This window comes from Oculina patagonica, chromosome 10 (genome assembly GCF_052425735.1).
Source record: "Oculina patagonica isolate OP01 chromosome 10, crgOcupat, whole genome shotgun sequence".
NCBI classification, from domain to species: Eukaryota; Metazoa; Cnidaria; class Anthozoa; order Scleractinia; family Oculinidae; genus Oculina; species Oculina patagonica.
This window is the reverse complement of record NC_135767.1, coordinates 9,939,620-9,961,664: the sequence shown is the minus strand read 5'-3', so window position 1 is coordinate 9,961,664 and position 22,045 is coordinate 9,939,620. Positions and strand designations below refer to the sequence as shown.

The 22,045-nt window shown below is 38.1% G+C and overlaps 1 protein-coding gene across 4 annotated transcripts; it reads right to left on the bottom strand.

The window, feature by feature from the left end:
* Window positions 1-4,572: 4,572 nt before the first annotated feature.
* LOC144667117 (piercer of microtubule wall 1 protein-like) lies at window positions 4,573-19,265 on the bottom strand. 4 transcript variants are annotated; one of them, XM_078528503.1, is made up of 6 exons: window positions 19,107-19,243; window positions 10,500-10,593; window positions 8,691-8,763; window positions 8,521-8,607; window positions 6,829-6,895; window positions 4,573-4,854 (listed from the first exon to the last, which is right to left on the bottom strand). In XM_078528503.1, exons 2-6 carry the CDS (start codon window positions 10,566-10,568, stop codon window positions 4,719-4,721), a joined length of 432 nt encoding a protein of 143 aa, XP_078384629.1. In that variant the 5' UTR covers window positions 10,569-10,593; window positions 19,107-19,243; the 3' UTR covers window positions 4,573-4,718. The 4 variants fall into 4 exon arrangements, with proteins under 4 accessions (XP_078384629.1, XP_078384631.1, XP_078384630.1 ...); XM_078528505.1 differs by lacking the exon at window positions 10,500-10,593 and having other exon boundaries at window positions 19,107-19,265; XM_078528504.1 differs by lacking the exon at window positions 8,521-8,607 and having other exon boundaries at window positions 8,631-8,763; window positions 19,107-19,234.
* Window positions 19,266-22,045: the final 2,780 nt, after the last annotated feature.

The following is a 22,045-nucleotide window of genomic DNA, read 5'->3' as shown; positions in this document are numbered from 1 at the left end:
ATGATCGGGAATCGTCGGAAAATGGCCGAAAACGTCTTGATATACTAAACAAAATAAAATTGGCATTTTTTGAGCCGCTTTTGTTTCTTTCTTGTTAAAATTTTACTGAAACAATAAATTTTTTACTATTGGTGTTAAAATGCCAAAAATTTAACTGTTTCATGTTACAGAGCCAAAAAATTAAGTGTTAGGTAATTATATCGAGCGAGGTACCCCCATTCAGACCCTCTTATAATTGATCCAAACAGAAACAAACAGAAACAAAACATTTGCTTACCGTCAAGTCGCTCTTCGCCCGACATCTGCAGAAATGAATACAGTAAAAACCCGCGAAAAAGAACTTAGTTTTTTCCATGTTAGCCTAAACAGGTTCTTACATAAATGGTAGTTAACACAAATGTAGACTATTTAGGTTCTTAACAAGGTCTTATTTTCTGAAAAAAATTAACAGTGTTGCTAATAGGACTTTTAGTGATATTCGGCCTATAATACTATAATTTGTATGAAATTTGCATACCACGCAAGTGTTTATTATTAAAAAATGAAGCACAAAATCATTCAGAACATGACATTGTATGCATGTACAGCCGTAAGGCAGTAAACCTTTGTCTTAACTAATTGTCCCTTGATCCGGACGAAAAAGACGCGAACGTGTATTTCTCAGCTTAGAAGAAGAGCAGTGAGCTGAGATTGTCCTGTAAGTTACCGTGACATCCAGCTAACATGTGAAAAGACAACAGGTTCTGTGCTTACTTGATTACCCTGTAATATCGAAAACGGTGGTTCGGTTTGACGGCCCTTGGTCCGGGCATTTTTTTTTTACGCCCACGTTAGACACTTAGTTTTTTTTTTTTTCGAATTTTATGAAAGAGGAAAAAGGAAAATGTTCGATATAATGTGCCCCGGGGTGGAATCGAACTCGGGTCGTCTGAGTAGGCTAACCGAAGTGAATAGTAGGCTAACCAGAGTGCATAGTAGGCTAACCAGAGTGCATAGTAGGCTAACCGGAGTGCATAGCAGGCTAACCGGTACTGACCGTAAGTGGCGGCCATCTTGAAGTGGGCGTAAAAAAAAATTGTTTGGTCCGGACAGCACGCAATATTTAGGCAACGGTTGTTCAAAATCCAATCTAAAAAAGCTTCTTGTACATTTTTATTATATTTTGGTGAAAATCAAGAAAAATGAAATAAAACGTTTTAGGGAAGAGAGCTTCATTTCGTCTCATCAACAATATACAGTGAATGCTGCCTCGTACTCAGACGCCTCTCTCTAGTTTGTCGGAGAAAGAAAATCGAGGCGCCTGAGGAGGAGGCAGCAGTGAATGTAAACTATAGCGCTTATTAGCCTGATAAGCGTGATTTGAAGTTTGAATCAAAACTCCTCGTTTTAGTTTTATTTTGCATGCAAAATGAAGTTTATTATGCCTTTATTAGAACTCAAACGAAAGGTGTAACTTTTAGCAGACTCCTCTGCTTTCAGTATTATTTATTTTGCCACCTTCAGAAGTGTTTAACTTTATATATTTGGTTGCCGTCAGTGTCCCGACCACGAACCTTGTCAGGACAATTACTTCGAAATTTTTATTCGTTACTTTGGACGGAAACTCAAGCAGTCAATCAAATGTTTTGCTCTAGACGAAAGAATATTTCCTATACATCAATCCCATCAGAAATTACCTCCTTTAGCGCGCTCAGCTCCGTTCGGATATACAGGAATTATAAAGAAAACCTGTTAACTTGAGGCGCCATGAGCAAATAAACATCGCGAATACAAACTTCACCTACCTTCACGTCGAGGTTAAGACGGCAAACAGATCGAGAAAACTTTGGAAAGGTTTGGTTTTATTAAAACTTTGTTTCCTAACGGAAAAAATGAACGATAAACCGAAAGTGTCCGGACCAAGGGCTGTCCGGATTTAGGGCCACATACTGTAAACATTTTAAAAATCAATTTTAGAAAATAAGAATCTGTTTTCAGATAGGTTCCTATAAAATCCAAACTTTCAGGTGGATCCTTCGCTCACTGCTCTTTTTAGTACAGAATGCACTATTGTGATGGTTTGGTGGGTTGGCGTCTGCTAAACCCCTAAACCACTAAGCCGCTAACGCGGTGTAAACTTTTAATCACCAATTAATTAATTAATATCAATTAATTAATTATTCCTGAGGAGGGGTGGAGGTGGGGAGCACCTGACCGTACCCCTAGGTAAAACCTGGAGCACATCTACGTTACTTTCATATGACGATCTCAAACGTATATATTTGTTTCAGAAAACCCTTTGCTCTCCTTGTGGTACTACGTCATTCTCGTTCCCAGAGCCTTCCGTTGCTTTTGGTCACGTGGTCGGCGAAACGAAGGGCTCTGGTAACACTGACTACCGGATGTCGTAAAATCCACGACATCCGGTAGCGCATGCCCACTGCATAAATGTTCGTCTGCGCCTGCTCAGTAAAAGAAAGGGGAAGGCTGGGGCTGACTGAGACGAGAAGAAAGCGAATTTGAAAGAAGATACGACATTTGAGTTTGGCGTTCGAAAGAGCCGTACAGCAATCCTTGCTACAATTGTCGGAAGACATCAAGAAACAAGGAATGGAACAGGAAGTCTGCAGATAGAAAAGTTAGAATCCAGAGGAATTGGAGTCATAGTGTTTTAAAAACACGGAGTCGAGGATATCATCAGCTGATAACATTTGATGATATGATGGTTGATGATACTGTGAAATTTATTTATGGCCATGCGGAGGTATTGTAGAAAATTCAGAGCTAAAAAAGCGGCTGAGCGATGAGGTATCATTCTATTGAGCGGCGGTAAGAAATATCACATTGAATTTCAAAGTCTTCATGTATTCATGAACTCCATTTAGTGTGTATATCTTGTGTAAGCTAAGTTGATAGTGCTAATGTTTGCAATATTTTTAATGCAATAAAAAGTACAACCGAGTTACACCTTACAAAAGATGTACTTGTCATTTGTTCATAAACAAAGGTCTGCTTCGTGAATACGTTATTCCAACAAACTCCCAGTGTTATTCGGTCTTTTTCCGGTAACATTTTCAAACTTGCCCGCTACATCTTCAATTGTTTCGATGACCGGAAGTATAACGAAAATTGCGTAGAAGAGTTTCATTTTTTTACCTAATTACGCATGCAGTTTTTATCAGCCAATCAAAAAAATCATATTTTTTACCGTTACCAGGGCCACTACGTCATGTCATTTAAAAAAATACGCGTGGCCCTGGGGAAGAGGATGGGTACTACTCAACGTAATTTACACCAAACGCATGCGCAGATGAGTCTACGTTGTTTTCTGGAACTATCATGAACATCGCTTGTATTGCGTGTTTGCGGTAGGCTTCCTGCAGACTTCTTGGCGCCAAGTAAAAACCGCAAATTAATTAAATTAGATTTTTAGACTTTTACAGGGCTTTCGTAATTAGGTACGCAAAAACTTGCACCGGGATTTTCTTTTTCTTTTTTTTTGTACTGCGTTTTAAAAAACCTGTCGAAAAATATGTTTTTTGATTAGATTTGTTTCTTTAGTTTTTGAGAATCGTCTTTCGTGCAGTCTAAACCGTAACTTAATTAAATTAAACAAATGTCATCGATGCCGCCGGAAAACAAACAAAAAACAAAAGTTTCATGTTATCGCATTTTCAAGGAAGACAAAAGTATTTTGTTACAAACGAACAAAAGTGTCGTGTTACGTTTGCAAAGATTAGCGTAAGGAACACCTGGGAAAGAATACAAGTAGCCTGTGAACAGTTTTTCCGAAAGTAAAATCATGTAAAATAAAGCAAATAAACACGAACATATATAAAACATCATACTTTCAATTGTTCCATATTGCATTCTGCACTTACCAAATCATCGAGATTTTTTTAATTCAAATGAACTTCAAAAGCTTTGATTCAACGGTCAAAATGTTTCGTCCCAGTCAGCTCCAGCTCTTGTGAAGTCTCCTTAGGGAGGGGCCCCGCCATGGCAGAAGGCAGTCGAGGAGTAGGGGCCGGAACTGTCTGCCATGGTTCCTCCTGGCGACTTCCGAGCTGGATCCAGCATTGGAGCTGCTGGCTGGGAAGCACCGTAGGGTTTTACTACTTCTCAAACTTTCAGGTGGATCCTTCGCTCACTGGTCTTTTTTCAATTCAAATGAACTTCAAAAGCTTTGATTCAACGGTCAAAATGTTTCGCAAGCAGGTTTTTGAATCAGATGGCTGGTTTGAATTGTCTTCAAGGACCATTTTGCCAGATTATGTTGAGGATGTTTGAAGATTATGTAAACTGTTTCGTGCATGCCGGTAAGTGCCGCTTGTATGTACGTTTTCCACGGAAAACTATAAGATTGCTTGTTGTTGAGCTTACTTCGTGTGTATATACTAAAACAATTATTTTTTGAAATATTAGTAAATAGTGGCAGAATATTCACCTCGATTTCAAAGAATAACTGTTAAATATTTTTGCTAATGTTAGTTTAGCCTGTTTCTCTTCACCTTAGCTGTGTGTGATAGCAGGGGTAGGGTTGAGGAACAATAATTAGAGTCGCCAGGTATAAATAACAGTAACAGCATGGAAGTCGGTAACGTTACTTTATTAGAAACAAAAACAGACAACATCGGTATGCACACAGATGCATCAATACATCCACGGCGTAATTTTTAATTTACACATTATCAACTGTTTGTTAGTCACAGCAAAAAAATAAATAGGACATTTCTTATTCAAACAATACTCTTATCCATAGCAGTATTCAGAGATTGATTTCTGTACATTCCACACGTTCCTAAATGTTCTGTGAAGGTTTGTGACTTCGCATGAAAACTTGTAGGCATGGTATGAACTGTTGGACGATGACTCCTTAAAAGAAATGGACAACAATTCAGTTAGTCTTATTATCTAACTATAGACCTTACAGGCGGTAACAAACGATGACACATTGTTGCTCATGATGTTTTCTTGGGGGAGAAAATGGGAAAACATTTGTTGCGGAACATTTTTTGTGTCTCGGACACAAATACAAGTCCCAGTCCCCATTTAGAGCACGTGTTCGCCAGTCTATGTATGGCCTCGATTTCATGTAATAAAATGAAAGTTGTAGTTGTACAGCCGTGTGGAATGTGTTCATTCATATTTCATAGAATACTAAAGCATAACAAGGGTTGTAGCTAGCGGTTTGCAATTTGGCCCCTTTTATTAATAATAATGATAAATAACAAATTGCTTACACTTAGATGGTTTGCGTTGTCCTACAAGTTATTTTAACAAGGCACACAGTATTTTGAAATCATTTATAGATTCACCAAAACAATATCCTGCAATACAACACAGCACTGAACTCTGAATGAGGCTAGGCCATCAAAAGGTGTTTTCAATTCAACTATCACTTACGTCTACAAAAATTGTCATTTCTCAGCAAATATTTAAAATTTTGGCTAATTCTGGCTGTCAGTTTTTAATACCACATGCACGACTTTGCTCATAGAGCCTTTGATTGTATAGCCTGCGTGGCAGGCGTAAAAAGGGGGAGGGAAAGGGAGAGGGGAAAAGAAGGGGAAATAAAATTGCAAAACTTGCATTTTACAATACCCTTTGTTTCCTAGCCAATCAGAATTTTGTGGCTGCCAGCGGCCACAGAAATGAACAAAAGGGGGTTCTTAGAGCAGGCGTCCCTCCCCTTCTCGTCCCCACTACCCCTCTGTTTTTTGTCTCCCTCTTCCCAACTCCCCCTCCCTCCACTTTTTTGTATATAATTTGGTCTATGCCAACAAAAGTGATTACCTTATTATAGGAAATTAACGATACATGTTATTAACGCCTATTTCAAAAATTTGTGTTAATTTTATTCATGTAAACACGTTTACTGTACGCATTTAACCGGAACTTTTCCTAAATTCACATCAATTTTATTATGCATACATTTTGTCCACGCTGTTAAAATGCTTCATTATATTCCTAAAATAAGGCATATATTGAAAACCGCTCGATAATTTATTTATTTTTTTCAAAAAATTTACAATCTCGAGATTTGTCATCAATTGATATGGCTTGCAAGTTTCAAGGTCACTGAAAGCATGAAGGCAACAAAGTAGGGCCTCCAATGTACTATTTTTATCTCACTGATTTCGTGTTTACTAGTGAGTGTCAGAATTATTAACGGGTATTGTTTTCAAGTTTCATTTCCATGTGCACAACCTTGGCAAAAAAAAAAATCAATTGTATTATACAGGACACTTGGGAATGATTGCTTTCTGAAAACTTTTCTGATTGTGCGAGTTTTTAAAAAAAAATGAAAGCAGTATTGAAACAAAGTGTTATACTAAAAATATATACGAATGATAAGATACACCACAGGGTCAAAGAGGCTATCCAAATAAGACTTCATCCTAATAACATCAATAGAGACGGGGGAATTAAAATTCCTGAAGCATGGTTACCTACGATCAGAAAACACTACAACCGTTCAACTACAAAGTGGACCTCTGAGGGAACATCATCAGTTAGTTGAAAAAATAATGAGGATCGAAATGCACCAATAGGAGTGAACCAAGGTGCATAAATAGCCATGCGTAAACGATCGACCTCGGTGCCTGATGAAGACTAGCAGTATTGCATTCGAAACGTTGCAATCAACATCTCAAAGCGATTCTATCTTGAGACAAACGAATAACGGAATAAGGTTAATTCCTAAACACTGGTCATAACTAATTATCATTTTTATCAAAATAATGCATCAATGTGACTTAGTTAATTCTCAATCTTGAGCAGTGTTGCCCCTAAAAAATCCACTCAAGCCACCTTTAATTACTAAAATTATCTGGAAATTAAACTCACCCATACTCCATAGAACTTGTCATATACATTGGATTTTGCTTCTTTGAACTGTAACCTTCAAACCAATCTAAAAGAAAATCTTATATCAGTGGATTTCATACTGAAGAACCGCAGGTAGCCCAAGCTAACGATAAGAGCCACAGAAACCAGTATTCTTTGAACACTCCGTTAATCAGGGTTTGTAAGGGAATTAAATAATTTTGTTTTAGGATGTAGAACGAGCCAAGCCTAAAAGTGGAACTGCTTGGTAATTTACTTTGCCCTTTTATCTGAAATCACTGACAATATATCTAAAATAACAGCACACATTTGTGGATTTTGTCAAGTGCTAGTGAATAAATTTATACATTTAAAGCATTTTCTGCCAAGCACAAATAAACCAAAAGGACTGTACAAAAAAGTTTTAAATCTGAAATTTTGAGTGTTAAATTCAGAGACTGTAGTGTCTGTAATGCTTCATATAATGTCCGTAACATCACACTTTTGCATACATGTACCAATAAAAGTACAAAATACCTAGTGGAAATTCATGACATGTTTGAAAAACGTTAACTTCCTACTAGTCATAACAAAATACTTGTTGACAAAAACTTCTCACAAATCACAGGAATTTAGCTTTAAAAGTCAGAATTAAAACTGAAGGTTGCTTTAGTTGTAATGTCCATAACAGATTTTTCAATTACGTAAAATAGTAACTTCTCTTTTAACCTTGCCAAGGAAGAGAGGGGTCTCTAAGGTACTATGTGTTAAACAGTAAACAGTAAAACCATGCATGCCCTATGCAGAGCAGAAGTCAAACTTATTGCGCTTTTCAGTGAAATGCGAACTCTGAAATTTAATCCTCAACCAACGGTTTACGCTTTTCGCTGCCGTCAATCATCTTTGCGGACCTCTCGGGAAACAGACGCTCACTTCACCTGGGTCAAAAGGTCACGTCTCTCGACTGTGATTGGTAGATTTCGATCCATTTTGTTTGTTTCTGTTTTTCATGGTTCGCTGGCTGTCGCCATAATTATGATTGACAGCAGCGAAAAACGCAATCATTAGTTGGATTTTGAATTTCAGAGTTCGCATTTCACTGAAAACCGCAATAATCAAAGATCTCTTTGAGATATCAACTTTTTGCATGAAGTTAGTACGAGTAGAAGGTTTATCCTGGGCAGCGGATTAATGCCCATAATCTTATGTTCACTTTGCCTTTGGTGACTAATTATACAAGTCAAACAACTTCTTACAAATGGCAGCAGTAACAACAAATAATTAAGAATTGAGGGCTAATATGTAACTTAAATCAACCAATTAGAGTACTGTATTGCTGGACAAGCATAATTACATTTAGTGTATATATATGCGGTTGGAAAACTGATAAATCTTTTATGTACACATATATTTTTCAATAATTTTAAAATATTTTCATTATTATCAAGTCATGTATTTTTTCTAATAAATCTGTTATTAACCAAGCTTGCTTGAAACTGTTCTGGGAAAATATTGCCCCTTGGTCTTTGACTTTTCTGAGCAGACCTTGCTGCATTTGACCTGTACTACCAAGACCTCAGCCTAATATATGCATGGCCCTTGCGCCTAGTCAGACAATATGAACAAATGTACTCTCCAACTTTGTGAAACTAATGAAAGAACTTTTAATCTCTTGCTGATCTCCAGCTCATTATAGTCAACAGTTTGTAGTACCTTCTTCCTGGTTTACTGTAGTAAGCGTATTTAACTCAACTTCAGTAGGACAGGAGAAAACAGGGTTGCCTGGGTTATTAATTACATCTGTAAGAAAGAATAAAACATACCCGGATTATCAAACCGCTCAGGAATGTTGAAAGTGTGGTAATAGCGAGAAGTAACTGCACCTTTGCCTGGCTTTGTTTGCTCAAAGTCATATGCTGCAGCTCCTGTTGCACCAGGGTCACTTTTTGTGGTGTTCTGAATAGAATAAAATAATGTATATAGATTTAGGCAAGCAAAAGCCCCCACCACCCAGATAAAAGTGGAGTTCCTCAGCTAGTTTTTAATGCCCTTAAATTTATTCAATTCTGAATTTATGTGATGATACCCTTTGAAGTTTTGTTAATGAGAGAGATGTTGATAAATGTACTCTATGAGCAGAGTTCTCTTTTTAATAGCCCTTATGCATGTTAAAGTCAGACTTCCACCAAAGGGTTCTACAAGCAAAGATGAAAAGAAGACCCTCATGAAAACTGTGTGAAGGTGGCAGAGGGCTGAAAATAATTCATGTAAATGTGGCTTTGTGGTAAATTTTTGAGCATATGACGTTATCAATGCATAATATATCTATTGACAGCACAATATTTAATTGGGTTCCTCCCATTCTTCAAAATCAATCGAATCCTTCGAAATTCAAAAACTTCAATCAACCTCATGCACCACCTATCAATGTTAAGCCGCTGGGAAGGCCGGCATTAAGGCAGGGGATTTGACAGCAACTGTTTGCCTGTAGTGGGGACTTTTGACTGTTTTAAAGTGCCTTTAACCTTAAAAACTTTTTTTGGCCAGATTGTATTATATAGAGCAAAATCCTGCAAGAAATTTTTTTGGGTTAAAACCACGAATTTTTAAAGAATTTTTGAAGTTGGGATTATTAAGCACACGACAGAGACAAACAGAGACTGGGGCTAGTGAAATCATTCCAGGATTGGCACCAGTTTTAAACTGAGGAATTAAGACTTGTTCAGGCTGGGTAGTTGAGAATGTTTGAACAATATGATGAAGTCCCAGATCATAATGGGTGCTGTTGATTTGATTCAGTCTAATTCACTCAGCTTGAGCATCCCTTTTACCATGTTTACTGAGCAAACCTCCAGTTCAAAGACTTACTTTATTAATTATATAAACAGAGTAGCTTTAATATTTGGCTAAAGAACTTCTTACAACCAGTGGTATAGATATGTTATTATTGATGAGGCAGGGAAAGATGTAACTGACATGTAGATTGTTTGATCATCCTAATCCCTGACCATCTAAAATATAGTTTCCCCGAGCCCTTATAAACACCAGTTCCAATGTCATAGAGATCAATGATCACCTTCAAACCACATGCACACTGAGCTAAATTAAACAATGCCGCAAATTTGACTTTGGACTTCAGTTTTTTATTTATGGAACTGAACGAGAAGTATTCTTGGTTTTCAAGGAGCCACCGATAGTGTGTTTGTGGAGTTTCTACTGCATTTACCAACGGAATTAAGGAATAACCTGGCAGGCCTCCGAGGAAAGCTTGTGTTTTGCCGTTTATAATTGCCAATCATTACGCAACTGTATGAATATTTGTATTTCTAATTTTTATGCAAATTTAAAGACTTGCTATTTCTATGTTTTTCAGCTTTTATTTCTCTTACAGAGTTGTGGAAACAGATGAACACATCACCAAAATTTCTTCAAATCAGAACCCTTTCCCTTGCTCTGCGCTATACATACACAATATCGCTTGGTGGCATTTGCATGCTAAATAAATTTCTCTTCCTTTATTTCCGGTGCAGTGGCCTTTGCAATCGCAGCAAACTCGAGCCCAAAATTAGAGGAATGAATAAAGTTTTACATAACCAACCAAAAAACACGGTCAGCTTTACGAAACCATAACTTTGAACTCGTACAGTACTGTAAGAGAGATGGAGAAGCTAATTTTCATTGTCACATCATACTTCAATTGCGCCACCACCGCTGGCTTCAAGGTTTCCAAATACAAAAAGGTAATCCATCCATACGTACATGTTGTGTATTTACCACGGCATTTCCCTTGGACAATAAAGAAATCAATTCAGAGTTTTCAATAGGTAGGTCCGTATTTATTCACTTACTAGTAATACGTGACTCGCAGGGCCTCGAGAAGCTCTGGGTTATTGTTGCCTAGTAACGGACAAAATACAGCAGACAGAAACTGAACAACAACGAACCGCACGATTACAGAGACTTCGACAAAATACAGCAAACAGAATACAAACAGAAACTGAACAACAACAAACTGCACGATTACAGAGACTTCGACAAAATACCGCGGACAGAATACAAACAGAAACTGAACAACAACGAACTGCACGATTACAGAGACTTCGACAATATACAGCAGACAGAATACAAACAGAAACTGAACAACAACGAACTGCACGATTACAGAGACTTCGACAAAATACAGCAGACAGAATACAAACAGAAACTGAACAACAACGAACTGCACGATTACAGAGACTTCGACAAAATACAGCAGACAGAATACAAACAGAAACTGAACAACAACGAACTGCACGATTACAGACCCAGCAGTTTATAGCCTGAATAGGCGTTGAGTGAGTATTATGTGGAAATCAGTGTTATTTTAATCCGAAAAGAAAAACAATAAAAATGAAAGGCTCAGGATTCGTTCCCACAAAAAAAATAATAGTAAAAAAAGAAAAAAAAAACCCTAGCCGGATTCGAACCCCCGCCCTCAGTCCCGAAGATCTGATTTCAAGTTCGACGCCTGACACCAGCGCGCGGCCGTGTGACGTCATTTCCGCCAGACACCAAGCTCACAAATATATATATATGACCGTAAACTCCACACGAGATTTCATCCCGCCTGAGCCCTTTGAGGGACAAAATTATTCACCCCGCTATGCTTGGCCTTCGGCCTCGCTTCGCGAGGAATAAGGCACACCATTTTTTACGAGAAAATATTCTTGTTCAATCAAAATCTGCTCAAAACTCAGGGTGTGTCTTATAACCGAAATTTTCGTGCAACAAAATCTTATGGCTGCCATTTTACCCGAACTTGCAGTTACAATACAAAAAATCAAACACTTAGTGTTGGTCATTGACTTTATAGAGGATATTACATGGTTGCGCGGAGATATGAAATTTATCTTCGAGTGTTCAAATCGATATCTCACGAGTGAGCGCAGCGAACGAGTGGGATATCGATTTGAACACAAGAAGATAAATTTCATATCTCCAAGCAACCATGTAATATTCTGTTTATTATATAAACCTACTAATTACGATGTTTTTGACGATTTTCCGAAGATTGCCGACCATTTTCCGAAGATTTCCGAAGATTTGCAAAATGTTGTCGGAAGATCGTACGAATGTTTCCGAACATTTTACGAACTTTTCCGAATATTTCCGAAGATATCCGAAGAATTCCGAAGACTGCCGAGGAAGATCCGAAGATGTTTCGACTTAATATCGATTTACTTTGGCTCATTCAGCATTGAAACAGGGCAAACTTGTCAGAAAATGTTTCGAAATCGATATCTACACATGTGAAAATAACATGTTATTTTCACGTGTGAAGATATGATTTTTTCGTGCGAAAGATTTCCTGGTATTTCACTGATGTTTATATAATAAAATGATATTTTACACCTCAAGAGCAAGACACAGAAAGTTTATAATAATAATATAATAATAATCATTTCTATAGCACTATTTAGCTAATCTTTCATAGCGCTTTACAATCACTATGCTAAAAAATAAAAATAAAATATAAAAATACCTAACTAAATTAATCTATTGAGCTAAAATATCTATACATGCAGAGAGTGAAGTTTTAAAAGTTAAAAATTTAAAAACTAAAAATATCATGATTATTTAACTGGACTTAAAGTAAACATGTATAAGAAATAAAAATTAAATGTCATAGGCTTCTTTAAAAAGATAAGTTTTTAGGTTCTTCTTAAAAAGTTTCAATGTTAATTATATAGCCGTCAGTACATTGTCAGCGCAGCTATTTTTCCTTAATGTCTGGGAACTGTCCAATTTGGGATTAAATTTGGATAGTTTCAATTAGGACTTTCAGGTAAAATTCACAATCTGTCCAATTTAAGAAAATTTGGACAGTTTCGTCTCAGCCAATCAAATCAAAGAAAAAACAACATGTGACGGATATTAGCCAATTAGCACAAAGCATAGCATCAGCCCTATAAACTTGTCCTGTTTTAGTCGACAATGGCGGAATTTTTTAAGACAAGTTTGCTACGTTTTTCTATTCCTTTTGAGGTTTTCAGCAATAGTAACAACAAAGAGAAATTTTCTACGTTTGTCAGAAGAGGAGCTAGCTACACTAAGAAGCAAAAACCAAGAGCAAAACACCTCCAATAGTACAAAACTTGGGTGAACGTAAGTGCAGCGAAGCGAAGCAAGACATCTTTTAGATATTCATCGCCATGAGCTAGATGCAATTCTTTGTCGTTTTTTGCTGAAATTCGAAAAGAAAAGACGGCGATGAAGTATGAACGATGGAAAGGAGTATGTCAGATTCAAGAAGTTGTAAAGCTCTTCGGACACTTTGTTTACGACTTTAATTGATTGATGCAGTGTTTTCACTCACTTTGTAGCAAGCTTCGCAAACTCAGGTGAATAAAATTGCACTGTTTTGTCTAAGTTTTATTTGTGAAGACAATGCTCTGAGTGAGTTGCATGTGCTGTGTTATGCCTACTATTGTTGAAAGCTTTTCCCGTTCTGGACATAAGTTTATTGTTTACGCTGGATTGACTGACTACAAGCTATATAATTAATATGTAACCGGACTACATGCTTGTCCAATTTTGGAAATAATTAGATTCAAAAAATTCCTCTGACAGCCAAATTGGACAGCATGTAGTCCAATTACGTAAACAAAGTTTATTATCGTGTATATTTGTTGAGTTGACAAGTTTTAGTAACACCTGCTTTTGCCAGCATTATGTTGAAATAGACAAAGAAAATCAAGCATACTCATATTAAATAAACCTTTCTCATCGTGAAAAGTTGATAAGTGACTTTAAAAGACAAGGAAAACACCCAAAAAAGCCTGAGAATCTTTGAAAACCACTCGATAAACAAAGTACAAAGCACAGGGATCCATATTCGTTTTTTCTCCAAGTCGTCAGCCGGGCAAGTATGCAAGATGACATACTTGCCCTGGCAAAATTTTACTTGCCCATTGAAAAGTGAAGAATGGCGACCGTACAACAAGTAAACGAAAAGTTGACTTTTTTGTTATTATCACATGTATGTAACACTGTGTATACATGAAATCTTCAAGACAACGAATCTGTTTTAATAAAGTTTGATTCACAAGTATTTGTTAATGAGACTTTTTACTTGTCTACCTTGGCTGCCGGCTTACAAATTTCACAAAACATCACGCCCCCAAGCGGCTTGTGATGTTGCGGAAGCGTATGATGCGGGCACAAATGAAAGCCAGGGCCTCTTCGACTGCAACCACGGAAGAAAAGAACGCTTTTGCTCTTCTTATTCATATTTGGTTTGTTTTTCTGAAGTGTTAAGGTGGCTCCATAGGGTTTTGAGATATTACGGCGCGCGCACAAGTGATATCCATCAAGAGATCATTTTCGCGTTATTTTTTAAACTAGATACATAAAAGCTGCCGAAATATTAAAAGCAAAGACTAAAATATGTTGTGCTTTATTCTTTTTTAAAATAACGGCCTTTGTTTTTTAGCTACATCTACTCAAAAAGTCCTATTTTTGGTGTTTTTATGGCTTTGATCTTCAATTTCTTTAATTTTCTTCGGTGAAAATATTTGATATTCTCCCAATGGATTGAAACTGATGAGAAGTAACTTTTAAAAACAAAAAAAGTAGGGGTTGTCCAGGTCGTTTTTGCGTTTTTGATTATTTTGTGTTTTTTTGACTAAGCAAAAAAACTGGCTTACAAATTTTTTTAAAAAAAACGGCAAAAAGGGCAGTTAAAAAGGTATCACATCTATGCCAAATTTTAAGGAATTTCACCGAAGGAAACTCTAGTAAATACCAGGGGAAATTTTCTATTTTCGCCCGAATAACAATTACGTCATCAGAATAGAAATTGTCCAAGATCGCTATTTGAGCATGCGCGAACTTTCGAACCATACGAGTTGATGTGTAAAGACGAGCGTTCCCCGTTTATGTCGATTTTTGTACGAATATCTGTTAACCCAAAGGTTAGTTAGAGACATACCTTAATCCTTTATGTAGCAGAATCGCTGAAATTCTGCTCGAAGTATCTCACAATCGCGGAGACTATTCTTTATTTTCTCTTTTACTTTCGATCGTACGAACTTTACAAAAGCGGCCAGAAGCACCGCGGACGTTGTAAACACCTTTTTAGGGTGTTGTAAACTCTTTTATCTGATCCACACAGGAAAGCACGGGTGTTGTTTCATTGGCAGGAAGCAAGTCTCGCGTTTTCTCGCCGAAAACTTCACGCTCGCGTGAAGCCGCCATGTTTGTTTTGATTTGCCGGCATTTCAAGCTCGCCCTTTCGTACCCATTCTTCGCGCGGTCAAGAAACCCTATGGAGCCACCTTAACATTGCTTTTTTTTTCTTTGCTGGCGGCGCCAGACCAAGATAACGGCAAATTTTGATCAAAACATCAGCTGATGCGATCGCCTCGTGTTTTCGCGGATGCAGCTGCAGTACAAAATATCAGCGGTTGAGAGCTTGAAAATTGAGCCTGCAATGATTTCATTGATGGAAAATACCGCATCAGCCAAGATGGCGGCCAAAATTATGATTTTATCGCGACAGAAAGTTGCAAATTATGTTCTGTTTTCGAAAAGTTATGAATGGATGACAAGTGGTCAGAACGCAAGTAACTCATAAGAAAACTTAATAATTGTTTTTTTTTTCATTAAGTCAAACTTAAGTCGTCCAGCGGACGAGTTTATGTAATCATTTGGTCGTCCATACGATGTTTTAGTCGTCTCGGACGAACGGACGACTGCGAATATGGATCCCTGAAAGCATGCTTGAGAACTTGGTAACCAAGCTACAAACTCAGTGGTCACTGGTAACTAAACATCTGCCAGGTTACTAAGCAGCCAAGTTCGAAGCATGAACAATGGAAAGATGTTTACCTTGAGCGAATTTACGTCTTATATTAGCAGAAATCTTACCTCTTTACTCAAAAATTGTGCCAATGAGCATGAGCAACATTCAAACATTCAAATTATGTAAGAAGAACTGTCCTTTGATTGACGACTGCATCTTTTAAACCCCCCAACTCATGGTGCGTCTTATAACCGAATGTTTTGGAATATTTTCAGTTTGGAAACTTAGCATGACAAAGTTGCCAAGTTAAGGGTGCCTCTTATAGCCGAGTGCACCTTATAACCAAATAAGTAAGGTACGTGTTATAGACTTGTTCAAAAGCGCTCTTGAAAGCTATTTCTTTGCAACGGTTGAAAGTTTGCCATGAGAAAAGCAAAACTCTAAAAACAATAGTAGCCTCGCTATCATGTGGGCCAAACGATAACAGAAGCCTGAAAAGCATAATGGTCAATACTGGGTCTTTAAAGAAAGATATTATTTTGAATCAGCAAGTATCAAACGACGTACCTTGAATTTACGGTAATAATGCTTCAAAAATTCTGAAACCAGTAAAATTCTACAGACTTGCGTTTGCACCGCCGCGAACTTGATTGGCTCTCACAATCTAACACATATTTTTGAGCTCAGAATAAGGTCACTACCCCGTTAACTCCGATTTACATCGCAAGCGAGCTACATGTATACTGTGAGACCGGATGTCCTGGAATGACGTCACAAATTTGCTAGACCCATATCCTTAAACACGGAGCGAGCCTATAAATAGGCCGCCTCTAGCACTTTGTTGGCTTCTATTTTAAAGTCATGTCAGAGTAATGGTCATAGAACAGAACAGCTCCACAAATTTTCCTTTTAAAATGCAAACCCTGTTATTTATATAGAATTTACAACATTAAATACAATATGCGCTATCAATAGTGCTTTCCATACAAGGTTAAAAAAATTAAAACAGAAATATGAACATAAATCCTGGAAATTCACCACACACTGAACACTGTTACAAAATGAAAGCTCAAACAGATAACGCTGAATGCATCAACCAGTTCTTCGTCAAGGACGTGGTTTTCACAGTAGCAACTTTTCACGACTTTAAAATCCTAAAAAAATCGTGGTTTCAACCAAAAGCAAAAACTTTTGTTTTGGTTTTACAACATTTTTGGGGGTTAGGGGCACTTAAATAGACTTTCGTACAACATTTTAAGTAATGATTCTCACAAGAAGTAGGCAAAAATCAACAGGCCGGATCCAAAAACAACCGTTTGGCATCACAGTGTTAATCCTTTAATTAAATAAAAATCCCTAACAGTGATTGGCTAATTACAATTGAAGCGCGAAATTTGAATTTCAATTCTTGAATTATTCACAACAATGGCATTTTCGATCGTTTGAACTATACGAATCGATTTTAAATGTTAAAAACTACAAACATGTCAAAGGACAAGGCCTTACAATATGGGGAAGACAACTTTTTCAATCAATGTTCGAACACAATAGCAATTAGAGTAATGCGACACTGCGCAAGTAGCCGCCTTCATTGTTCTTCGTCACTGATCTGTCAACAAGCGCGCGTGTTGTTGCGCGCACCATCAAACTGAAACTAGACTAAATATGTATCCACAAAAAGAAAAGACAGCAAAAGCCACAATTTGTTTGCCATCGCCTCACAAATGTTCTTGAAAAAATGTCAATAAAAGTTCTTAATAAAAGATTTCACGTTGAAATGAGTTCACGACGTCCATAGCATTGCATCCTTCCTCCATTTCAAGACGTAACTCGCCGCTTCCAATTGTGTAGAATGTCTTAGATAAAAAAAGAGTTCTTCTGCGCTGAACTCGAGCCCATGTGCTTCTATCGTCACAAGTTCAGGACAGGAGCACAAACACGCGATGGCGAGAATAGTGAATTGCGTATTCCCGGAGATCGCGATGTTCACCAGTTCTCCTATGTTTTCTTTGGCCTTGAAAATGGCGATTTGTTCCAGCGCTGGGCAGTTGGAAATATCCAGGTGCTGTAGCCCGGTCGCAGATTCCATCATTTGCTGGAAATGACGATTTGCAAGCTGTGTGGAAGCCATATTGAGGTTTGTGAGCGCTTCAAATGCTCTTATCGGAATTTCCCCACGTGTTATGTTGCGGACAGCAACACGAAGCGTTTGGAGGCATTCTTCACTTTAAATTACGTTTTACATTCCGAAAATTAAATAATATCTGTCTATTCAGCTTCTATTAGTTTCAAACTCAAAAAAGATACTGAAATTTTAGCGAAAAATGCTGATATCAAGGTGAGAACTTCACGCTGATGTCTCGATCCAATATGGCGGCCGATATGAAAAGACAATTCTTCTCGATTAGAGCCAGTTCCCCATATCCCATGGTAACGAAACTCGGTATATACAATGAAAATGATGCTGGGACCTAGTTTATTGCCAAAAATAGAACAAAATTTAATTTCAAAGCCATTTTTACACCAATTTTGACTTTTCAGCCAATCAAAAGCCAAGAATTTAATTCAATTAATGGATTAGCTGTTGACAGCTTTGGATTTCGGATGCCTACGTCTTGTGCGAATCATTACTTAATGAAGTAAGTGACTCTTTTGAACATTCACAAATGCTCTGAGGTTGCTTGGCCTAGCGCCTATGCCGGCCTCCCCCTCCTGAGGTGCATTACTTTACACAAAATTTGCCTCTACGTAGATGCAAGTCAGCTTAAAGCAGCTCAAACATGTTCAGCAAAGACAAAACAGAATATAAGTTTGACCTACAGAAAATTATTCAACCTTTAGTAACCAAATAATAGATAAACTCGTATTCTGTCGTTTTCCCCGAATAACAGACTTAAAGCACGTAAAACTGAAGATATAATTAAAACGCGTACAAGAACTCAGTGTGAGGTTCTGCCATCAAAATAAGTTCATCGCGACAAATTTGCTCACTTCGGCAAATTTTATTAGTGTTTCGCAAACTGAAACACTAATATACTGATCTTTTCTCGAGTTTACTTCTAAATCTAAGCAATTTCAGTTTCTCTCGAATCGATTTTACATGTGTCTCAGTTTGTCTCGAAACGACTTTACTTGTGTCTCGAATCGACCTCGACTTGTCTCGAAACGACTTGTCTCGAAACGACTTTGTCTCGAAACCAGACAGTAGTATTAAACCTGGAAGAACTAGGTTCTTACTCACTGTCGTTTGAGAGAGTCATTCCCATAGTATGCAGGGACTAATTAGTCTGGTTCAAAAAATCAGCACTCACTAGAATCGCAGGTACATATTTTGGATTGGCAAGAAACAGTGATAAGAAAGAAATAATCAATGAATTATTTTGACTCGACGGTACGAATAGCAAACGTACGGTTGCCGAATAGCCACTTTGTTTTTTCTCGGGTTATCTCAGCTTTAGGTCGAACGCACTCTACTAATTTCTCATAACCTCTCGTTACTATGAAGGTTTTTACTCACCTTATTCTGTTCTGGTGAGTTTTCTGTTCCCAAAGTCTCCATCCTTTCAACGTGAAGTAATGCAAACAACAGACAGCAACAAACTCATCGAAGACGGAGGAGTTGAAATGCCTTATTGCTATGACAACGTGACAAAGCAGAGACAAAGCAGACAACTGCGCACTTGGAAGCCTGCGTACCCAGACCAGCGGTCATAACCGTCAAAGAGGTAAGTACGTTATGTATGTGGAACTATTATGTACCCAATATAATAATTAGCACTATACTGTGCTTGCTCTGGTTGTCCTAAAACCCCTTACCCGGAATGCCGGAAACCCGGAAAACCGGAATGCCGGAAATCCGGATAAGAAAGCCCGGAATCCTAAAACCCGGAATGACCTTTTTTGTGTACGTCTTTTCAAGATTTTTGGGAAATTCATCCTCGGAGACCCAGGGGCAGTTAGTGGGGCGAAACGAAGGAAATACCGGGCAGAAATCGTAGCGACGAAAGTTTTCAAGTACGGAAAACTTTCGTCGCTACGATTTCTGCTCGGTATTTCCTTCGTTTCGCCCCACTAACTGCCCCTGGGTCTCCGAGGATGCTAATGACGTCACTGGGGATGCTAATGAACTATGAATAGCATTCTGTGAAGTTAGCATTGGTGCGCTGAAAAATATTCCGTTTATTGTTAATTGAGATATTTTACTCTTTTGGGGCATAAGAGCGAGATTTATGCAACCTGTCATATCATATTGTTTATTATTATATAAACATCAGTTAAATACCAGGAAATCTTTAGCCTCCGTGGCCGTCGTTCAAAGTGGAAGGAGGAGGGGAGTTCGAGCGCGAGGTGCGAGAAGAGAGCGCGAAGCGTTCTCACCTCGCACCTCGCACCTCGCGCATCGCGCTCGAACTCCCCTCCTCCTTCCACTTTGAACGCCGGCCACGGAGGCTAGGAAATCTTTCGTGCTAAAAAATCATATCTTCGCACGTGAAAATAACATGTTATTTCACATGTGAAGATATCGTTTTCGAAACATTTTGTGACAAGTTTGCCCTGTTTCAATGCTGAATGAGCCAAAGTAAATCGACATTTGGTCGAATATCTCCGTGCAACCATGTAATATCATCTATTTCTGTCACAGACGTCGGGGATCATTTTTTTTTCAGATTTCCCAGTAAAAATTTGGGTCTCATATGCTTTTCACTGGTCAACGTTCAATCAGGTGTATATTGAAATTGCATGGTTTTGATACTACATCTGGTCTACATCTAAAAAAGAATCCTCTGAGGAAACAAAATTAAAAGAATTCCAATTCAAAGTTATTCATAGAATTGTAATAACAAAAAAAGAACTTTTTCGATACGGAATCAAAATGGATGACGAATGCCTTTATTGCGGTGAACACGATTCAATTGATCACACATTTATTGATTGCAAATTTGTTAAAAGCTTCGTAAAAAATGTCCATGGAAAACTGTTCAAGTCACGGACTGGTACTCAAACAATTCTAGTCGCCATAGCCCTCTTTTTTAGACAGCGGCCTTTGCACGAGGAAACAAAGGGCTCTGGGGACCCAGGATTTCTAGTCCTGTAGATTCTATACATGTATGCAGTCACGATGTTTCAAAAGAATGTACGATGTGTTTTTGAATTCTTTGTACTTTTTGAACTCTTTTTGAATTCTTTGTTTCAAACAGTCAATCACAAAATCAATCAAAAATTCCTTTTTGTCAGGAGCCCTTTGTTTTTCGTGCCGGCTAAGAGAAACGATACGGGCTATGGGGATGACAATGACATCCGAACATATTTTAGCGCCAAATGGAGACTTGTTTATTTTTTCGCCAGTATTTCCTGCATAATGTGACGTGCAAGCAAGACAAAGATTTGATTTTTGTTCACTTTGAATATCACTTACAATCTGACAGAGCAAATCAGATCGAGTAAAGCCAATCGGAAGAAGGATATGAAAAGTAGAAAGTAATAGGGGAAGGGTAGAGAAAAGCAGTGGTTAACAATTCTCGGCAATGGAGCCAAAGAAAAAGCTTCTAAGGCATCGTTTAGAAGTACATCAAGGGAGTAGAGTACATCAAGCGAGTAGAGTACATCAAGCGCGTAGAGTGCATCAAGCAACTAGAGTACATCAAGCACCTAGAGTACATCAAGCGAGTAGAGTACATCAAGCACCTAGAGTACATCAGGCAAGTAGAGTACATGAAGCACCTAGAGTACATCAAGCACCTAGAGTACATAAAGCAACTAGAGTACATCAGGCAAGTAGAGTACAGGAAGCACCTAGAGTACATCAAGCACCTAGAGTACATAAAGCAACTAGAGTACATCAAGCAAGTAGAGTACATCAAGCACCTAGAGTACATAAAGCAACTAGAGTACATCAAGCGAATAGAGTACATCAAGCAACTAGAGTACATCAAGCGCGTAGAATACATGAAGCACCTAGGGTACATCAAGCGAGTAGAGTATATAAAGCAACTAGAGTACATCAAGCGCGTAGAGTACATCAAGCAACCAGATTATATCAAGCGAGTAGAGTACATCAATCATCTAGATTCATCAAGCAAGTAGAGTACATGAAGCACCTAAAGTACATCAAGCGAGTAGAGTACATCAAGCAACTAGAGTACATGAAGCACCTATAGTACATCAAGCAATTCTAGAGTACACCAAGCGAGTAGAGTACAGCAAGGAACTAGAGTACATCAAGGGCGTAGAGTACATAGAGTACATCAAGACACTAGAGTTAGTGCTAATTATTATATTGGGGACATAATAGTTCCCCATACATAACGTTAAAGCCGGAACTCACTCCTGCTCAGGGGGAGGGATAAACTCGTCAGATTCTCAGTAAGATTCGCTGGGTGTATGCGCGTAGCCAAAGTGATGTCACGAACAAAGGAGAGCGAAGCTTTCAAGTGATTTCCAAAATGGCGCCCTTGC